At 41.2% G+C, this 19,290-nt stretch overlaps 1 protein-coding gene across 2 annotated transcripts; it reads right to left on the bottom strand.

The window, feature by feature from the left end:
- Positions 1-137: 137 nt before the first annotated feature.
- LOC117487913 (synaptopodin-2) lies at positions 138-18,547 on the bottom strand. Of its 2 annotated transcripts, XM_034136680.1 has the most exons (5): positions 18,297-18,542; positions 11,925-12,076; positions 9,882-10,639; positions 5,496-8,464; positions 138-2,002 (listed from the first exon to the last, which is right to left on the bottom strand). In XM_034136680.1, the coding sequence occupies exons 1-5, from the start codon at positions 18,402-18,404 to the stop codon at positions 1,406-1,408; spliced, it is 4,584 nt and encodes a 1,527-aa protein (XP_033992571.1). In that variant the 5' UTR covers positions 18,405-18,542; the 3' UTR covers positions 138-1,405. The 2 variants fall into 2 exon arrangements, with proteins under 2 accessions (XP_033992571.1, XP_033992570.1); XM_034136679.1 differs by lacking the exon at positions 138-2,002 and having other exon boundaries at positions 3,648-8,464; positions 18,297-18,547.
- Between the last annotated feature and the right edge of the window lie 743 nt (positions 18,548-19,290).

The raw sequence follows: 19,290 nt of genomic DNA, 5'->3' as shown, positions 1-19,290 counted from the left end.
ATATGCAGTGACTGTTGAAGACAAGACATCATACAAACAGCTTCATGGGATGGTACAGAGAGCAACAAATGGCTCGGAGCCAAAGAATGTCATGCTCGGAATAAAAAGCAAAGAGCACAAACACACTGGGCGATTTGTGAAATGGTGCGATTTGGTTGTATTTATTTTTACTTTATGTGAATTCATATCAAAACAGAAATGATTACTGGTTTTGTGTTATGGCCACAATGCGTTTATCTTTGATAATTACACTGCATTGCCTCACACAACACAATGCTGCGTGATAAATCTTATTTATGGTTATGAGATTGCTCGGTGAGAATCACATTAGGACATTATGTACACTCTTTGGAAACTAGCTTAAAATAAAGCAACTCATTACAGATCCTAAGCAATTCACCCAGTGCCAGTAAACCCAAGATAAGTAACCCATCCCTCATAGAACGAGTTACCAAACAATCCTAGGGAACGTTAAAAAATGCTTTAATTTCAGCTTTTCATCTTCCATGGTTTAATTAAAATTCACCTGGTAAATAAGTGAATGTATTTTAGAGCTCACACAACATGCTGAGTTATAGCACTAACCTTTCCCCAAGTTTTAAGCAAACTAATTGGATTCTGACAGTGAAATGTTTAGCCGACCTGGAAACAGCAACTCATTCTCCAATTTTATAGATTCAAAATCACCAAAAATCAGCAGGTGCACAATCACTGCACACTAAATACAAACATCTACATAAGAAATGAACAGAAAATCCAAAATCTCAGAACAAACTATTTAAGGGATAATCTTCACTTTAGCTTTCTGGTAGGTGGGGGTCACTGTTTTACTATCTTTCATCCTTACATATCTTCTGAAAGATAAACTAAACATCAGTTTACATCATCTAACAATCCATAAAATCTTCCCACTTATTTTGAAATAAACATGTCCATTCAAACTCATTCTATCCAATCTAAACAACATGCTGTTACCTCATCTGATGAACCCACTTCAGAGTATTTACCAAACTACACAATTGCTAGTTAATACAACATCAATTATTTTTAAGTCTCAATATACTGTTAGCATAATCATCTCCTTTACAGGAAAAAGGGCAAAAAATGGGTGAAAGCATTTAAAAATGTTTCCATTTTGAGAATAAAATTCAAAATATTGATACTAAACCTTTGAGAATAAATCAACCGAAAGTGTTTTCCCTTATGCCAGATCCTAATTATCTTCCTAACCCTCACTTTTCGCATTTCATTATGGCATGCAAAATGAATTTCATACTAGATATTTAACAGAAAAATCTTTCCAAAAGTCCACTTAATTATTTAAGAGCTCACTCTGAAACTGTTAAGATTAATTAATAAAGTAAATGCATTTAGTGAAAGTTTGGATTTTGCCCATCAAAGGATCCTACCGCTTCCAGCTCCAGATGTTGCCGGTGTACACAGACTTGTACGTTTTTTTTTCAGTGGCTCTGTTGAACATGAAGGAGGAACCCGAGGACCCCAGGGGTTCCTGAGTGACTGCCCTCTGAGGCTGCCACTGTCTGGGGAGAGACCTGTACCCAGCAGGCTCTGCAGGAACCGGGGCAGAGCTCCTTGTGAGGGACCCAAACCACGGTAGCGGGCCCCGGCTCTGAGTTCGGCTCTGGCTCTGGCTCCAGGTCTGGCTGCCGGTCCTCTGCGGGGCCTGGTATGACGAGCAGGCCTTCCACTCTGCCGGCGGCTCGGGCAGCTTCTTGCGTTGGGCTGCCAGGCGTATGTTTGTGGCCAGGCTCTGATGGAGGTTCTGGAGACAAAATGCTTCATCCACCAGGCCCAGGGGGTGCCGGGAGGCGGCCTCCCAGGGCATGATGGGTCTGCGCCCCTTCTCTAGCCAGGATGTCTGGCTTGTCGGGGGGGCGGTGGAGGCCCGAGCTTGAGGCTTTTGGGAGGCAGCAGACACTGACTGCTGGCCCATGGATGGCACTCTGGCTAGAGGGGAGAGAGAGTAGCTCCTGCCAAAAGCCTGCAAAGAAAGAAGCAGACATGTTTGTTTTACTAAGGGTTCATTTCTGTTTGGCTTGCAAAACGTTGGAAAACAAAGTAGCCCTCAACACATTTCTGTCAGAGACTTTCATACTCAACAGTAATAAATAAATGTCTAATTTTGTTCTCTGTTTTATTGTTGTGTGCACATATTAGAGCAATGTTAAGAATTGACAATAGAATGTTAAATGCTAAAGGCCAAGTAAACTTGTTTTTTGAACTTGAATTGCCTATTCTACAGTAAGCCTCCACTACAGTGCTTCAGTACTTGTCCAAACAGTTGTTCTCAGAACAACCCACTGTGAGAGTGCATGCTTCCCAGAATACACCACAATCAGCTTGTTTTCATTAGAACTGCTGTGCCGTGTAGCAGTACTTTGATAGTTAGTCGATGAGATTGTGAAACATATAAATGCTCAATACTAAAATCTCCATTAGAGCAGACAGCTAAGGGTCGTGTGGGGTAACAAAGCACCTTTATTGTTTCTGACTAAACACACAGTGGTTATTAGACTATCCGAAAAGGCAGTGCTGCCATCATCTGGTGAAAGATGTGTAAGATCAGTAGACAGCCAGGGAAAATGAAAGAAGAGAATAGGGGAGAGTGCAGTCATAAACAAAATGTAGCTGAATGAGTGCAGAGGGAATAAATGCTCTGCTGACTCCTGCTGTACTTGAGGCCTAAAGAGCCTGTGGCGCTGTTATCCTGGATTAGAGCAGACACAGGAAGCGATGAGTAGATTAGTGGATGATCTACGGATATATTTTCATTCTACTTTAGGAAAATTATGAAACAGTGATACTGTATATTTGCCTGACATTGTTCATCCCCATGCTGCCACTCTGCAGATTTTCACATAAACTATATCTCAGAAATGGAGCTGAGCGTCTTAAGAGTAATATGTGGATGCAGACGCTTTTGTTTTGAGACAGGTGGTAAATAGTCTCTTAATGCTAATTTATAATATGGTTTTCTTTGGGGAACCATGGTCTCAGCTGGTTCCCCAAACCAGTTATGTTTTCTTTTATGATTATATTTATGTCTGAGACAAACATTTAGATATATGCCAATTCTAACCTTAGAAAATAACTGCTCTCTCTGAAAATGCATGACAGCATGGATATATATTTCAGAAGGGACCACTCACTTGACCTCCAGAATTGTCCAATGAGGTCGCCTGCACCCATTGAAGCCAGCAGTCTAATAATATCCTTCATGAATGCATCATCAGTTAGTCATTCTGCAGGAATGTGCTTTTCAAGCATTCACCTTGGTAAGCTTTTAAAGTCGGTGATTTGGATAATGAGGTGATTCTGGCCGACGTTAAGCCCTTTATACAGTAGACTACAAACTGTTTTTTATTGTTGAAAACTCATTTGACTGCTTTTGCAAAAAGATAATATAAGTCTTAGTCTAATGTGATGGTACTTGAGAAGCAACTGATTAAATGCAGCCGAATTCTTTGTCTGACAATAACTATTTATTCCTTTTTTAATAACTAATTATAGGTATGTATAGTGCATCAGGAGTAAGTGGTGAAATTCAGCAACATGAAAAGGAAAGAGACTAGAAATAGTTGAAAACCAAAAAGCATGCTCAAAGGACAAAAGAAAGGAAAGCCAACCAAGGATGAAAGACATTTTAATGGCACTGCAGTGAATCATACAGAAAGTGCACAAAAAAGAGAAACACACAAAGGAAAAGGAAAAAGAAAATAACTTAAAAAACAAAAGCAGCAAAATACTTGTGAACATCAATGGGCTGGTTGTCTTTTTTAATAATTCTTCATTTGTGGATCATCTATCTATATTATACAAAAGCCAGAGAATATGTATGGAAGAGTGTAACTACATTTGGTAATACTATATTTCTCTTATCCAGGCCTGAGGTATAGTAGCTTTCACTGGCTTGATTTGAAATGTAAGCTTACTATCTCTGGACCTCAGCACTCCTCCCATGAGGCAGTTTAAATATAGTACCTAACATGATGCAACAGCTGGGGAGAAGCTTAAAATAAAACTCACCCACTTTAGTAGACGCAACGTAAAAGCCACTAAAATGTAACATCTAACATTTGAAGTTTAGGCAAGTCAGTGCTAGTTACTTTATGTATTCTCTTTGCTGACTTTACTTAAAACGGTGAACTCTGACATAGCAAATGTATCCTTCTGCTTGGTATCATTACACTTCACAGATTCATTGTGTCCTTAATAAGATTTGACACAATTAGCAATTTTCTTCTTTTCAAAAATTGAATTCCTGTTGTCACCGTCCGCTATCATTCCCTTCTGATTCATTTTTTCCATTACTCCTTTCTTTCAATTCTTACTGAGCATCTTGCTCCCCCTACATTCGTATATTACCACCACTTTAGATCATTTGTCATAAAAGTATGTTTTATAGTAATTTCTCTATAAACACGTAAAAATGTACCTGCTTTATAAACATGTCAAGGTCATTTTAGCTCCTTTCTGTCCGGTAAGATATACTTGCATCCCACTCTTACTTATTTGTTGTTATGTTGTGATTTGCATTAGCTCTTAAAACTGTGAAAACCACCAAGCTCTGTACTATAACAAGAGGTGGATATAAAGATCGCAAACGCAAGTTCATGTGCTCAAAATAGTCCACCTTGCAGTGGATTGCTAGAGCACCAACCCTTTGACTCAAGCATGTGGTGATTGTACCAGAATCACTCTTTATCTGCTGAAGGCTTCCACACCTGAGCTGAGCTCTTCTTTGCCATGAACTTAGGTTTAGGAGCAGCTGCAGGGCCACCTAATGCAGATTCAGGCCTTGCAGCTACATTAAAGCTAGAAACAACAAAGCTACTGGGAGGCTGCTGCTGGTAAGGTACTGAGGGCGCTGCCATGTAAGGCGGGCTGTTAGCTGGTTGGTAAGGGGCCTGCGGGGGCTGCGGGGGATGTTGGTACGGTTGGTTTGGAGACTGAGGAGCTTGGGGATGATAAGCAGGGGGGCCAGGTTGCTGATACTGTTGGTTATAAGGTTGCTGGTATGGACCAGCAGGGGGTTGTTGATAAGGGTTGGAGGGGGGATAAATATTAGCTGGGTGTTGCTGGTAGTGGCCATCATGCATCATGGGCTGCATTGGCATCCCATAGCCTTGCTGGGGGTAAAGGGTATTATATGGTCCAGTTTGCTGGACGGGGGCCATCTGATCATATCTAATTGGTTGGTTTTCGACAGGTGGGTTAGGAGGTGAACACTCTAGCTTAGCTTGAGCTGCCTTGGCAGCCTCTACTGCTGGGCCGAAAGTAAAGAGTGAGGAATCGAGTTGATAGGGTTGATGCTTCATAACATCTATTACATTGAGGGGTTTAGGGGCAGGCTTTGGTTTCCCTTGGTCTTTTTTCTTGGCTTTGATTGTAGGACTAGTGGAAGGGGGCTGCTTTGGTGGGGGATTCCAAGGGGACTGAATAGGGTTGTATGATCGTGAAGGAGGAGCACGTACGCTAGATGTGTATTTCCATTCATTTGGTAAGGATGCAACTGGTGATGGTGCCCGGGTTGCCTTGTTTGCTTCCACAGTCTCAGAGTCCACAACATATTTCTCCATACGAGACTGCCTCTTAGCGAACATATCAGCTCCTTTCCCTCTGACGGCTGGCATATCACAAGATGAACCCTGGGTTGCTGGGTTTAAGACACTCGCCATTGGGTTGATGGGAGATGAAGAATGTTGACTGATGTTGAAAGAGTGCATTCGCTGTGGTGGAGTTGGAGGGCTCCTTGCTTGTGGGAGATTGTGTGGTGGTTGCCAAGGTTTTGGTGAAGGCTGAGTGTTTACCATTGTTGTGGAAGCACTCACAGGTGTTTGCTGTGGCTGTGGTGCCCAGGCATTCACAGGTGTCTGAGGTTGTGTCTGAGGTTGAGGCCATGTATTAATCGGTGGCTGTGGTAGAGAAGAGGACTGTTGCCAGTTTGGCTGTGACGTTGGCTGTGGTGGACCTGGTTGAGCCCAAGGCGGTTGATTTTGGGGTTGAGGTTGGGTCTGATTTTGCTCTTGGGCCCAAGAATTAATGGGTGGCTGAGCAGGTTCTGTAGGGTTCTGGGCCCATGATGGTTGGGACTGAGCCTGGGCTGGTACTGGCATCCATGGATTCACGATGGCTTGAGGCTGCGCAGGAAGTTGTGATGGGGCTGCTTGGATCCAAGGTGGCTGAACTTGGGCTTGAGTTTGTGATGGAGGCCATGCATTAATTTGAGGCTGCTGTTGAGGTGGAGCTGAGACCCAAGGTGGTTGAGGCTGACATGGTGCTTGCGCCTGTGGCCATGCTGGTTGTGGTGCCTGATGCTGTGGTTGCTGAACCCATGGCTGCTGTGGCTGAGATTCAGTTTGAATCGGTTGAGCCCAAGGAGGTTGTGCTTGGGGTTTCTGCTGCGGTTGTTGCATCCATGGTGGTTGAGGCTGAGAGTCTGCCTGTGATGGTTGTGCCCATGGAGCCTGGGGTTGCTGCTGCTGCATTGGTTCTTGGGGTTGACCCCAAGGTGGTTGTGACTGCGGCATATTTGGCTGCTCGTGAGAGTGTGTCCAGGGGGGCTGAGCCTGAGGATGAGACGGTGGTTGCTCTTGAGGTTGGGTCCATGCTGGCTGAATTTGAGGGTTCCAATTATTTGTAGGAGGTTGAGGCTGTACTTGAGGCTGTACTTGGGTCTGTGCAGGTAGACGTGTCACCCAAGGTAGCTGGGGTGGCGACTGACTTTGAGGTGGTACCTCGGGCTGCACTTGAGCTGGAGGCCAAGAATTGGTAGGTGGCTGTTGTTGTGCCTCGGTTTGTGCTGGAGCCCAGCAAGGAGCAAGCTCATGCTGCGGGGGACAATTCGTATGACCATTCTCCTCCTGAGCCGTCACTTGCAGAGGCTGTTGAGTTTCAGGTTCTTGTAGAGCCCATGTGGGCTGTTCCACAGTGGGATTGCTGGCAGGAGCCTCCTGGGGGGCAGGAGGGGGGGAGGGCTCAGGGGCAGGTGCAGGGGTTGGCTCTAGTTCTGGAGCAGGGGTTGTCTCTATGGTGGGGGCTAGAGCAGGTGTGAAAACACTATTTTCAGCTTGTTGAGGCATGTCCTGGTTGATCATTTCTATCTGCGGTGTCCAAGGAGGAGAGTTGGGGTCGATCACAGGCTTTGGAGCCACAGGTGGAGGAACCTTATGTTTAATTTGTTGAGATTGCAGGAAATTACAAGCCTCAGCCCCAAGGCTAAGGTAGTCTTCCTCGCCTCCTGACTCAACACCCAACTTCCTATCCTTTCTGTTGAGGAGGTTTAGCAGTGCTGGGTTAGGCGATACTTTAGGTGCTTCCTTAAACGAGAACATAGGCTTACCAGCATTTCTTCTCCTTGCGTCGGACAAAACCCCAGTCCGACTCGCAGGGGTAGCAATGCGCTCATCCCGGGAGGCTATCTGCTCTCCTTGGCCCACAGAATCTTGATTGGTCCCACTCATTGCGGGAGAATAAGGAGCAGCCACCATGTTTTCTGCAGCGAAAGGCTTTGCAGATGGATTACTGAAAGAACTCTGGATTTCACTGTGTTGATGTTGCACTGTGCCATTGATGTTTGTAGAATAGTGCTGCATTTGCTGTTGCTCTTGATATTCTCGCTGCTGCTGCTGATACATTTGCTGCTGTTGATAGTGCTGTTGTTCATACTGCTGCTGCTGTTCATACTGCTGCTGCTGCTGCTGCTGCTGCTGCTGCTGCTGGTATTGTTGTTGTTGTTGTTGTTGTTGTTGTTGTTGTTGTAGTTGTAGTTGTTGTTGTTGGTAGTTCTGTTGTTGCTCATAGTACTGCTGCTCCTGATATTGCTGGTACTCTTGTTGTTGTTGGCTTTGTTGGTGTATATTTACATCCATATAAGCATGGCCCTCTGTTGTGGACTGCATGTAAGTGTGCTCCTCCATCTTCTTTTCAATCAACGGTACTGCTTCCACGGGTATCCCCTGGCGCCTGAGCTCATCATGTTCAGCAGAAATCTCATCCATCCTTAAACGCCGTTGGGCAAACATTGTAGCCCCCTTGCCCTGTGTGTCAGGCAAACAATCCATCTCTGCTCCGTTTTTCAGGTTCCTTTCAATCTCCAGAAGACCCTTGTCCCAGTTGATAGTTAGCACACTTTTGCCACTTTGGGCATTAATGAGGAAGTGCTTGTCTATTTCAGAACCGTTTGGAGCCACAAGGGTAAATTCAACAGTGTGGGTTTCCTGTGTATCCTCGTCCTCTTCGTCGCTGTACTCGGGTTCGTCTTCTCCTGTGCCGTAGCTCACCAGTGTGTATTTCTTGGCCCTCTGCCGATGTTTCTTGAACATCAACACCCCCTTGTTGTTGGGGTTAGGCGGAGCAGCCGACAGAAGGAGAGCAATACGTTTACATTTGGACTTGGCTTCCTTCACCTGCTTTTCAGAAAGACTCTCGCTGCGCCTGAGCCCTGTGTAGAGAAGAAAGTTCAAGGGTTAGGGAAATCAATAAAAATGCTTCGAATCCTAACCTTTTTTTTTATAAACTGCTGCTCCTGAATGTCTGTCCGAAAAGAACATATTAGGTCATTATATAAACTCCATTACTGTTATCACTCATCTGAAGAGTAAAAATAGAGCTTGCATAAACAACATGGTGACAGATGACAAAATTAAGTTTCGAACCAAAGTTAAGCAGGTCACAAAGCAATTAGTTTCAGTGTGTAATATTACATTGATTACATCACCCTTCTGTACAAATATGTTTTAAAAATACCAAATGTTCATATTTAAAGCAGAAGCAGATATATTAACAGACTAACAATTGATTATAAGTGCTGTAAATGAACCGTGTTATAAAATAATATAACACAACTAATCTAAGCCATTAACTCTTTCCTTTACATTTCTACCTATAGCTGTATACTGTCCTAATTCGTACAGTCAGTTTAATATAACACATTAACCCATATAGCAATCATTAAATCCTCTGACCCATGTCTAATACCCTTATTCATTCACAGACAATGAACTACATTAAATCAGTTGCTCTTTCCCATAAAGTATCCAGGAATAGGAACTGAGAAAGAGTAAAGATAGCCTGCATGCAATACATTCAAGAGGAGCAGAGCGTCTTGACTTCCTTATCTGTGAGTTCACATGCTGCCAACTTAAAACCTTCTGCTCTTCTTAAAGCTGCCACCTTGGCTGACACACTCACAAAACAAAGCCATTCTAACCAACAATGCAAAGCTAAAATCAAATAATAAGAAGGTTTTCTTTTTCATATTCCTGCAAGACAAACCTGAAGGTGGAGGAGACAGCGGGAGTGAGCAACTGACTCACTTTTTTAGCTCAGTTAAAGCAGCCAGTTTGAGGGGATCAGGTAACGGGCCAGTGGAGCACATGCTGGTGTCTGTCAAAGAGCCCCTTCTGCAGGCATCATCAGCGTGCTCCGGTTATATTTATGTCTTCTAACCAGCGCCTCAGTCTCCACATTCATCATCCGGCCTCTTCAAATGGATAGATCTTTTATAAAGTAAAGCAGCCTCTTACATGCAATCAATTCCATTGATTCTTTATATCTAGCTTTTGTTGACTGTCACCATCCTATCTGCACTGTGTCTCTGTACTATCGCCGTGATTCAGTTGTAGTTCAGGTTTAAAACACGGAAGTATCTGCTTCTGTGAAGGAATGAGTGCCAACCTCCAACTGCATTAAGAGACACGCACTATTTTAAGCAGCACACACTCCCACTTGGAATGCACACATGTTGTGCACAAATGCAATTTAGTGTTGACCTACAGTATTAGCCTGCAGGCCCCTCCTTCACGAATAGTTTAGCACTCACACACAGTGAAAAAAGGGTAATACTTCCTGGTACTTACTGGCATGTTTTGCCCGATGCTTGTTGGGTTTGTCTGGATCCCCCTCAGTCTCTGAGTCCTGCTCTTCTGCTGCTGTCGCCTCTTCTGAGGGAAATGAGACAGTGAAACACCCAGGAACTCTCTCACAGGGCCCTCCTCCTTCCTCTCCTTCACTTTGGGACCCATTGACCCTAGGGCCTCCCACCCTGGAGATGCTCCTCCTTGTTCCTGATGCGCCTGGCTGCTGCACAATGACCTCCACCTGCCCCAGCATGGACGGGGAGTTGAGCACCACCCCGTGCTGTCCGAGCGGCTCCCTGGCAGGCCGTGGGACATAGTGCGACGTTATGCTGGTGGTGTGGATCTCCTGGACAGCCTCTCTGTTGGAGAGTTCCCCGTCTATCCCCATAGCACTCCCCAGAGAGGTGCAGCCCACGTCCTCCAAAGTTGACTCGGACAGGGACACCTGGAGCTCCACCATGTTCCCAGGGGAGAAGCATTGCCGTTCTTCATTTTTCTTGAGAATAGGACCTTTCTGATCATCAGACGAGGGAGCATGGAGCTGGGTACAAAGCAGTTGGGGACTCTTGGGAAACTCTGTGTCCCCATAGCAGGTCTCGTCCTGGGCCTCGGATATGTAGATTTCCTTCGGGCTTTGGGACCTGTGTTGTGGGGGGAAGATGTGGAGGGTGGTGCTCTCTACAGCCTCACCAGAGGAGTCCCTCTCTGCAGCGTGTGTCTCTTCTGATTCATATTCTTCTGATGGGACGATGCAGGATCTTTCAGAGGACAGGGGAGAACAGAAAGAGAGTGGTGAAACTTTTCATTTTCCAAGTTCGTCATAAGGGGAGATGATACAGTTGAACATGGTAAAATGTCTAACTTTTCACTAGCTAGAAATCTCCAAATTGACCAGAGCATGTAAAAAAAAAAAGTGTATGCCTGTAGTCTTTCACTTTTAATATCAATAAGAGATGTCACTTCAACTTAATTAAACAGAACTGTAGACTTTTGAACTTTTCAGATTAATACAAAATATATTTTCTTCCTATGAACCATCCCATTCATTATTTCCATTTAGATTTTCCCATTAAAAGACAGGTGTGATGTCCTCATATTTACAATATCATTTGAATAAGCAATGCATAATGAGGCCCCTGAGTAATGGAGCCATTTGATTGTTGATGAAGTAAAGTTTGTCTCCCATTGATGAAGTTGTCAAAGTAATCAAGTAGATTTAATGTTCATGCAGCGAGCTAAATGAAAGGCCCCGGTCACTGAAGAGGAAAATAATCACGCTTCACCATCGCTCTGCCTAATTTCCACTTTCAAGGTCAGTAAGGAATAGCACAACAGAAACTCATTATCCCCGACATCAATTATTAAATGTACGTTGATTAGACGTCAGTGAGTGCACATTTTCTCCAAATGGGAAAGACATATGATAATACATTTTGATAAACTGAGGTCATCCGTCTACAAGTCTACAGAGATAAGAGTCGCACATAAACTATACTAATCCTGCACTCTACACTACTACTACTACTACTACTACTACTACTACTACTACTACTACTACTACTACTACTACTACTACTACTACTACTACTACTACTACTACTACTACTACTACTACTACTACTACTACTACTACTACATTCAATAACTAAATGAAACTTTAACTGTATGTCCCTCTGCAGTTTAAATGCATGCACATGCCCCTTTTGAGGACACGTCCCCCTGATAAACACTTTGTCTGAGTAATAGCTGAGCAGCTGCACGTCAATCAGACACACAAATCTGTATCGCCAGCGGAAGGTCAGCCTGACTGACACACATTAATTCACTAATTCACACACAGACATGATTGCACTTGCATATAGTCATTGAGCCATGCTAAAGGCCACAGGTCATAAAACAACATGCTATCTAAATGCTAATACGGAGGTGCAACAATTATGTTTGCATTGCTGCAGTCTGCATGGCTCAGTGGTCCTGATACACATATTCTGTCATGTTACTGAACTCTCTATCGTTAATCTAACAGGTGATTTGTGGCCCTACCTTTTGAGCAGCAGCTGCAGACAGTCGATGGATGTGTCGATGAATGCACAGGCTCGTAACAGAGTGAGATCAGCACACGGCTCTCCGTTCAGTGACACCACCTCGTCACCTTCACACACTCCAGCCAGGGAGGCACGACCTTCGGCTTCCACCTGGGGAGGAAAACATTTAAGTAAGAGGACAAAATAAATAGAAAAACAAGCATATCACATACTGAGTCAGTGTTCATCGTCAGGACACAGGTCAAGTCTATTATAAAGTAACAGTAACCTCAGCCTATGTTCATCATCAATAAAATATTGCCAGTGGCTACTGATTTCAAAATATAGAGAATTCTGGACCAGATCCCTGTCACAAATACATTTCTATCTGGTAAGACTGTTTTCTAGGTTATAAACAAATTGTAATTTCATATGAGCAAAGTATTCTACTTCTCAGTGAAGCATTTTAACAAACTCCACCTACAGATGTAATTCTAACAACTTCAAATTTCTTCAGTAAGACCTTTATTTTATTTCAACATTTATGTCCTATGCATAAATAAGCCAACAAATCATTACAAATGAAAAGCCAAAAATGTCCCTAGGGAGGCACTGTATAGGTAATTGCAACAATTTGCTAAATGCACAATGTACAATCAACGTCACCAATTTTGAGGCTGCAAAATGATAAATAAATGTAATTTTACATTGTCTTTTCATCAAGCTGCCGCATAATATTTCTAAAGGCCAGCTCTGCACAATCCTATTTAAAGGGCAGCTCTTCATACAGTTGAAGTAATGACTGATGGTTCCCTTGTAATTGGTTCCTGCGGCTAACATGCTCTGTTGATAGGAGCATTTAATAAGGAGAAATACCCCGTAAGTTCTACACAAGAGAAGTTTCCTGATTTCTTGAGATTGATTACTGCATAAAAATGTTTCAACACTAGATGGTGTTTTACCACCATCAGCATGACATCTATAATGTATTTATTTTGGATTCAACAAACCTCTCTTCCCTTCTATTCATTTTGTGCAGGTGAACAATTGTTTTTGTCAGAATAATTTGGTGTAGGTTTAGGACAAATAGTCTACTATTTTACTAAATTAAAATGTTAAGTAAAACCCAGTCTTTTTGCACAATCCTCTCCATACAAATGTATTCATTTGGAGTTCCTGCCACAAGATGGCAATGCAAACAAACACAAACATGTCTTGCTGCTGGAGGAAGAGATTCCCTCTGTGAATAAGCTTAGAAAGACTGCAGTTGGCACCTAAAACACACCAAGTTGCACTAATTTCAAAGGAATCAGATTTAGAACCACAGCAGAACCACATTAAAACCAATCTCATTGAAACCATTCTCTATCTGTCTGTTGTTTTTTCTTTCAATACTTGTATAAAAAGGGCATATGCAAAACCAACCAACTTTTTTTGCAGTTTGCCAACATCTACACTACCTTAAACCATGAGCAATGAAACGAGCCTACCTCGCTATACATACAAAAATATTTTACGAGTGACTTTATTGAGCTGGTAAATCTGTGACTCCATCTGAGTTTTTAAGAGTTAACAGAGTGCATGCAGGCCCTATAAGGCGGCCTGTGAGCTGGTCCATTGGGACACCTCATTACAGGGAGGACGGTTTTCTGGAAGCAACCTCCAAAAAAGGAGGGGAAACAAGTGTTGTTGTCTCCTCGCAACAGAGAGACATGCACAGGAGTTTGTCATGTGCTGCTGGTAAAGAGAAGCAGGAAAGGATAGCAAACTACTGAAGGTGTCAGGAGAGGAAAAACTGCTTTTTCAAATAAAGTGATTTCCAACAAGTCCCTGATCAGCAGGATTTACCTCTGACATCATGTGGGGCCGTAATTACAACCTTATCCTGAGCTGCCCATTTTCAAATTATCTGTTTAATAGGCTTCAACACAACAGAAAATCACAGGAAATACAGGAGTGCATTATGTGTGCACATAGCTGCCGGCAGTTCCTGACCTCACAGCTTTAAGCAATTACGTTTTTACATTTGAGGAAAATATTTTCCAGCTGCCTTACAGGTAGCATTTGGGAGGACGGTTACATTTAATGTTTTATTTACTCATTGAGTTCAAGTTTTCTTTTATTACCAGACAGCCAGGCCAGTGTTAGTAAAGAGTTATGCTTTTTTGTGTGTGTGTGTGGAGGGAAACATTTTGAAAGGCCAGAGAGTTTATTTTAGTTGTTTTAGTTTTTTATTTGTTTTGGACAATGAACAAAAAAAATGTCATAAGTGATTTTTATCAGCTTTAGCTTACCCCTGCAAACCGTTATAAACTCTTTGCAAACACATAGCACAGCATTTTGCTGAATTATATTGTTTTAGAGAGTTTATGCAAATGTTTCAGGTCTCTTTATTTAATTTTAACTTGAGCAAACATTTCTTAATTCAGATTCGAGGAAGGCCATTGAGAAGCCTAAATAAATATAAATATGAATATGTTTACTTTGACAACATGAATAGGGCATCAAACTAAATGTTCATACAGGTAAACTCATTGTATTCTATTTACTCCTGTTACTGTCCAGAAAAATAAAACAGTGCAACAAATGTTAAAATAAATAAACTACAAAAATGGTCCATTGGGTTGGCAGAAAAATACTTTGTCACAAAGCTGAAAACAAGGCTGAAGTCCAGCTGGCACAGACAGAACGCTCTGAGCCAGGAACACTGAACTCACAAATATATCATCTCAATATAAAGCTGTTGGTCTTAATTTGTTTACATGAAGGCAAATAGAAAGAGGAGAAACTAGCACAGTCATCATCTGAGGTCAATGCTTTCTCCGGGACCAGGATGTGGATGTTTTGCTGAAAAACACAATGCCAAAAACTGCAGTGAAGCACTTTGTTTACTCGCCTTGAATGAGGGAAGCTATGGCCTTTTGCTGTTTGCTTGGCAGCTTAATAAGGTTCCTCTGATGTTCTATTAGGACAAATCTGCAACAAGAGCCCTCTCTGCTCTGTGTGTGAAGGGTGAGATAACCCGGGCAGAGGGAGACCACTTTTATTACAAGATACTAGGAACAATAATAGTAAGTAATTGAGTAATTTGAATTAGTTTTAACTAGAGCTGCGAAAAATGTATTGCGTCCTTTATATATAATCTTCTATTTTTATTATAGATAAATGGTTAAAAGTCATTTTTCATGCACATGTCTTTAAATGCTGTTTTTAAAATCAGAATACTTTCTTCCCCAATTACTTTCTTTTAATCGTGTATTTTTGCTGGATAGAATTTGGTTGGCTTATTTTAGAATATAAAAAACATAACCAGATAAAATGTATTACAAATTAAATATTTAATTTAAGTTTAAGTTAAATATGCACTAAAAAAATTGTTAAATAAAAAACAGATTCTACATTTTTATTTTTATTAGAAGTTAAGTGAAATGTGCAAATAACAATATACAGCCTCTCAATCATGGAGATTTGCCTTTTTCTCTGTTTCATATCATAATAGAGTGAATATCTATTTGTTTTTGACTGACAAAACAAGACATTTAGACACATCGCTTTTTACTTTGAGAAAATACAGTAATGTTGAAGTTAATTAATAATGAGAATAATGTTAGTATAATGTTAGTCTCTGCCCTAGTATACCTTCTGAGAAGTCTCAGACTTGCATTACTTTTTCTTTATTCACTGGCCTTAACTGATGTGATGCATGTTGACATTCCACATCCCAAGAAGGCATACCTCAGTAATTGGAGGCCAAATGTATCCTGTTGGTAAGATTTAAGAGATATCTGTTTCTTATTAAAACAGATTACATCCAAGTACTTTTGCTGAGACAACTAAAACAAGCCTTACACTGTACATCAGCTGTAAATATGTCCATGTTTTTCTGAAGGGGCATTGGTCATTGGTCTTGTATTGAGTAGTTTCTGCAGCTTTAAAAAATAAAGTGACCTCATCCACTTAGTACTGAGGCCAGGACTCCAAAGAAGAAGAAAAATAGTGGCTCCCTTATATGGAGAGAAGCTTTAAGGAGTGGATACCCTGTGCCCTTACACTGCACAGTCTGAACCTTCACTTTCTCTCAGAAAACAACACAGTTACACTCAACTGAAGCTTTAGAAAACACAGGAGAGCCTGCAGCTAAAGAAAATCTGTCAGGATGTTGGTATGTTTGCTTTTTTGACTTTAAACTAACAGACTTGGCTCTCTGTATTTCCAACAGGAAGAGTTTGGAGATATGTTCAGAGTTATGCCTTCGAGATGACGTGGATTAAACCCCTGATTCCAAACCCCTGATTCCAAACACTGACGCATCATATACTGGAGCTACTTCACTTTAAAAGGTCATCACCTATATGCAGTGTATTCAAGACACTCTTAAAACATCAGTATTATGTCCAAAAATAGAAAATAGTCAAGTTTTAAGAACAAAATAACACTGAAACAATAGAAGTTGGGGGCATTCACCGATATAGGGACAGACTTTTACTGTTGTTTTGCCAAATAATCCTCACTTGTGCAGCTAATTTGTAGCTATAATATGTTTAGAGAATATGTAGATAGAAAAGTGGCTTGAAAGCTTGCTTTGAAACTCAAAGGACACATTGATGGAAAGATATTCAATGTTGAAATTGTTCTGCAGCCTACATTTGTGGTTCTGTCTTTTTGTCATTTTGTTAATAAAGTTCAATACAACTTTTGGAAACAGAGACTAACATCACATACAACTAACATTTAACACCTGTTTTTATTGTGATATAATCTACTCACTTAATGCCAGAATCAATGAAATGTTCTGTAATGTGTTTTAGCTACTTTGAAGCGTCAGGGGATGTGTGTCCACTTACTCAGTTAGAAAGGACTATTTCATGCCAACACATGTTGAAATACTATCTATATTCATACATAAATGTCAGTAAATGTCAGTTAGAGTTGTAAAGTGTGTCCTGAGAAGGATCTATGGAAGCTTTCAGCGGGCTCTCTGCTCGAGGAACTTTGATGTCGCAGGAATGCAGCATAAGAAAAACATTTACACGTTCAGAACAGGTTGACGAGGGATCTGTACAGCGTGAGCACTCCTGGACATGCATGGTATACCATATATAGAGATAAAGGCACCTATACCTATGTTTACATCATAGCCTGATATCTCAAAGCATCATCTGTCTTTATGTAACCTAATGTATTGGGAGTTTTTATCGTCTATACATTTACACAAATGCAATATATTCTGCAAAAATAATTAATATATTATCATGGAAGATATGTAGGCCAGAAGATAAGCAGACTACAGAATATTAAATGATTGAGGGCTATCCAAAAATGAATTATGTCGACTAACAGAGAAATGTATAATTAACAGATCTATTAAATTGAGTTTCTCCACAAAGAACTGTAAATATTGTGTTTTGCAGAGATCTACGTTTTGTAGAAATAAGTCATTCAGCATGAAAAAAAGCATTAATTAATTATTCAACAACTAAACAAATCATAGAGCTAAGCCACCAATTAGTTGGCTAATTGACTAAGAGGAAGTAGACATATGACTTCACTTCAAAAAGCAAATAAGACTCAACAGTGTGTGTCAAAAGGACTAGCCTACTAAATCATGCCTTACAGCTTACAGTTAGAACTGAATTACAGCCTATTATTAGGTTGTAAACAGTTAAAAAAGATGTGAATAGAATGAAAAATGTACTCGCAAGTTCTGTTTAAATAGAATAATGCCATTATAAAAACATTTCAATTTATACTGTCTCAAAATTATGTCCTTGCAATATCTTGTAATGCATAATAAGAAAATGAGATACTTTACAGCTACTTATATAAGGTTTATTATGCTACCACAATATCATTTATTCAAAGCAGCCTAGTTATAAAATAATCTATAATTTGCCTAACCTCCTTTCTGACGTTATTTGAATTCTCTTTTAAAGTGACATCAGCTGAGTTTTATCTGACTTTTGCTTTGTTTGTTTTCATTTCTGCATTATGCACACACTCCTCACTCTTCAGGTTTGGCTGAATAATGCTTTTCTTTCTTGCAAAGTCTGTGTGAGTGATAACAGATCATTCTGCCCTCAGCTTCACACTCTCTCTTGGCCTTGACCATATAAGGGTCCAGAGGAATCTCTCACCAAAACACAGCCAACGCTCACAAGAATGCAGCGACACACACACTGCTCCGAATAAAAAGTTACGAAAATTAACATTTATCTTTGAACTACTCAACATCAAAACCATATGATACTTGTATCCAAACTAAATACTACTATACTCTACAATGTTTAGGATATTTCCCACACAAATACCAAAGCATTTACAGGGAGAACCAATTGCTTATCAACACCAAAAGTCTGTTAAAATCCTGAAAGATGGGTAAATGGATAGATACCTGGGAGATTAGGAAGGGTCTGTAGGTGTCCCCCTCTCCCTCCCTCAGGGTGAAGCCCCAGGGTGCACCCCCCCGCAGAGTCACGCAGATGTAGTCCCCGGTGCCCATGCTGCACACAGCTCCTCAGCCGAACCTCCACCGAGAGATCATGGAGCTGTCAGCCGGACCAGCAGCACTTTGCAAAACCTCCTCTAGCACACAGCTGTATAATCCCCATCCTCTGGGTCCTGCAGGAGTCCAGCCCGCTGAGGAGACGTCACTGCGCCTGGACCCGCCTGCACAAACCGCGTGCAACTGGTTTGTTATGGTGAGGAACAATTCTACGTAACATCCCCGAGCTATGACATCCAAATAAACACTAAAGAACTACTACATGATAATTTTAAAAACTATTGTACGCCTCTTAAAAGGGTACATCCGGTAGTCTTAAAGATAGCAACTTCAGGATGTTATGTATTTATGCGATTCCATCTTATTTTTAATTTTTTTTCCTGCAGTGGCAATAACATAATGATGTACAATTTATCTTATTAAAACGTGATATAGGCACTATTTTAGAGTTTAGAGAAAATCGAAATATTGTCCGTTGAACTATGAAGCCAACAACATAAAAACTGGCAGGGGGCAATGGAATTTTTGTTTTACATATTTTATTTGACTTGTTATATTCTTTGGTCGTAAAATGTTTTTGTTTTTTTAAGAATCACTTATGTTATGTATGGGTTGTCATACCTGTGGAGCACTTTAAACTGCACTATCCTGAATGAAAGGAGCTGTACAAATGAGATTTTAATTTAAATCTAGGAGTTCCTGGACCACACTTTAAGACTCAGTCACTGCACATTTGATTTTTGTGTGTAGGGTTAATTTCTCTTTCTCAAATCCCCCAACGTAGCATCTAAATCCCTGTTCAATATACATATACCAAGTTTTGTGAACCTATAACTTAAACTATCCTTGGCAAATCAACACTTTTGTCAAACTGTTATAATTT

Source organism: Trematomus bernacchii, unplaced genomic scaffold (genome assembly GCF_902827165.1).
Source record: "Trematomus bernacchii unplaced genomic scaffold, fTreBer1.1, whole genome shotgun sequence".
NCBI classification, from domain to species: domain Eukaryota; kingdom Metazoa; phylum Chordata; class Actinopteri; order Perciformes; family Nototheniidae; genus Trematomus; species Trematomus bernacchii.
This window is presented reverse-complemented; position numbering and strand designations above follow the sequence as displayed.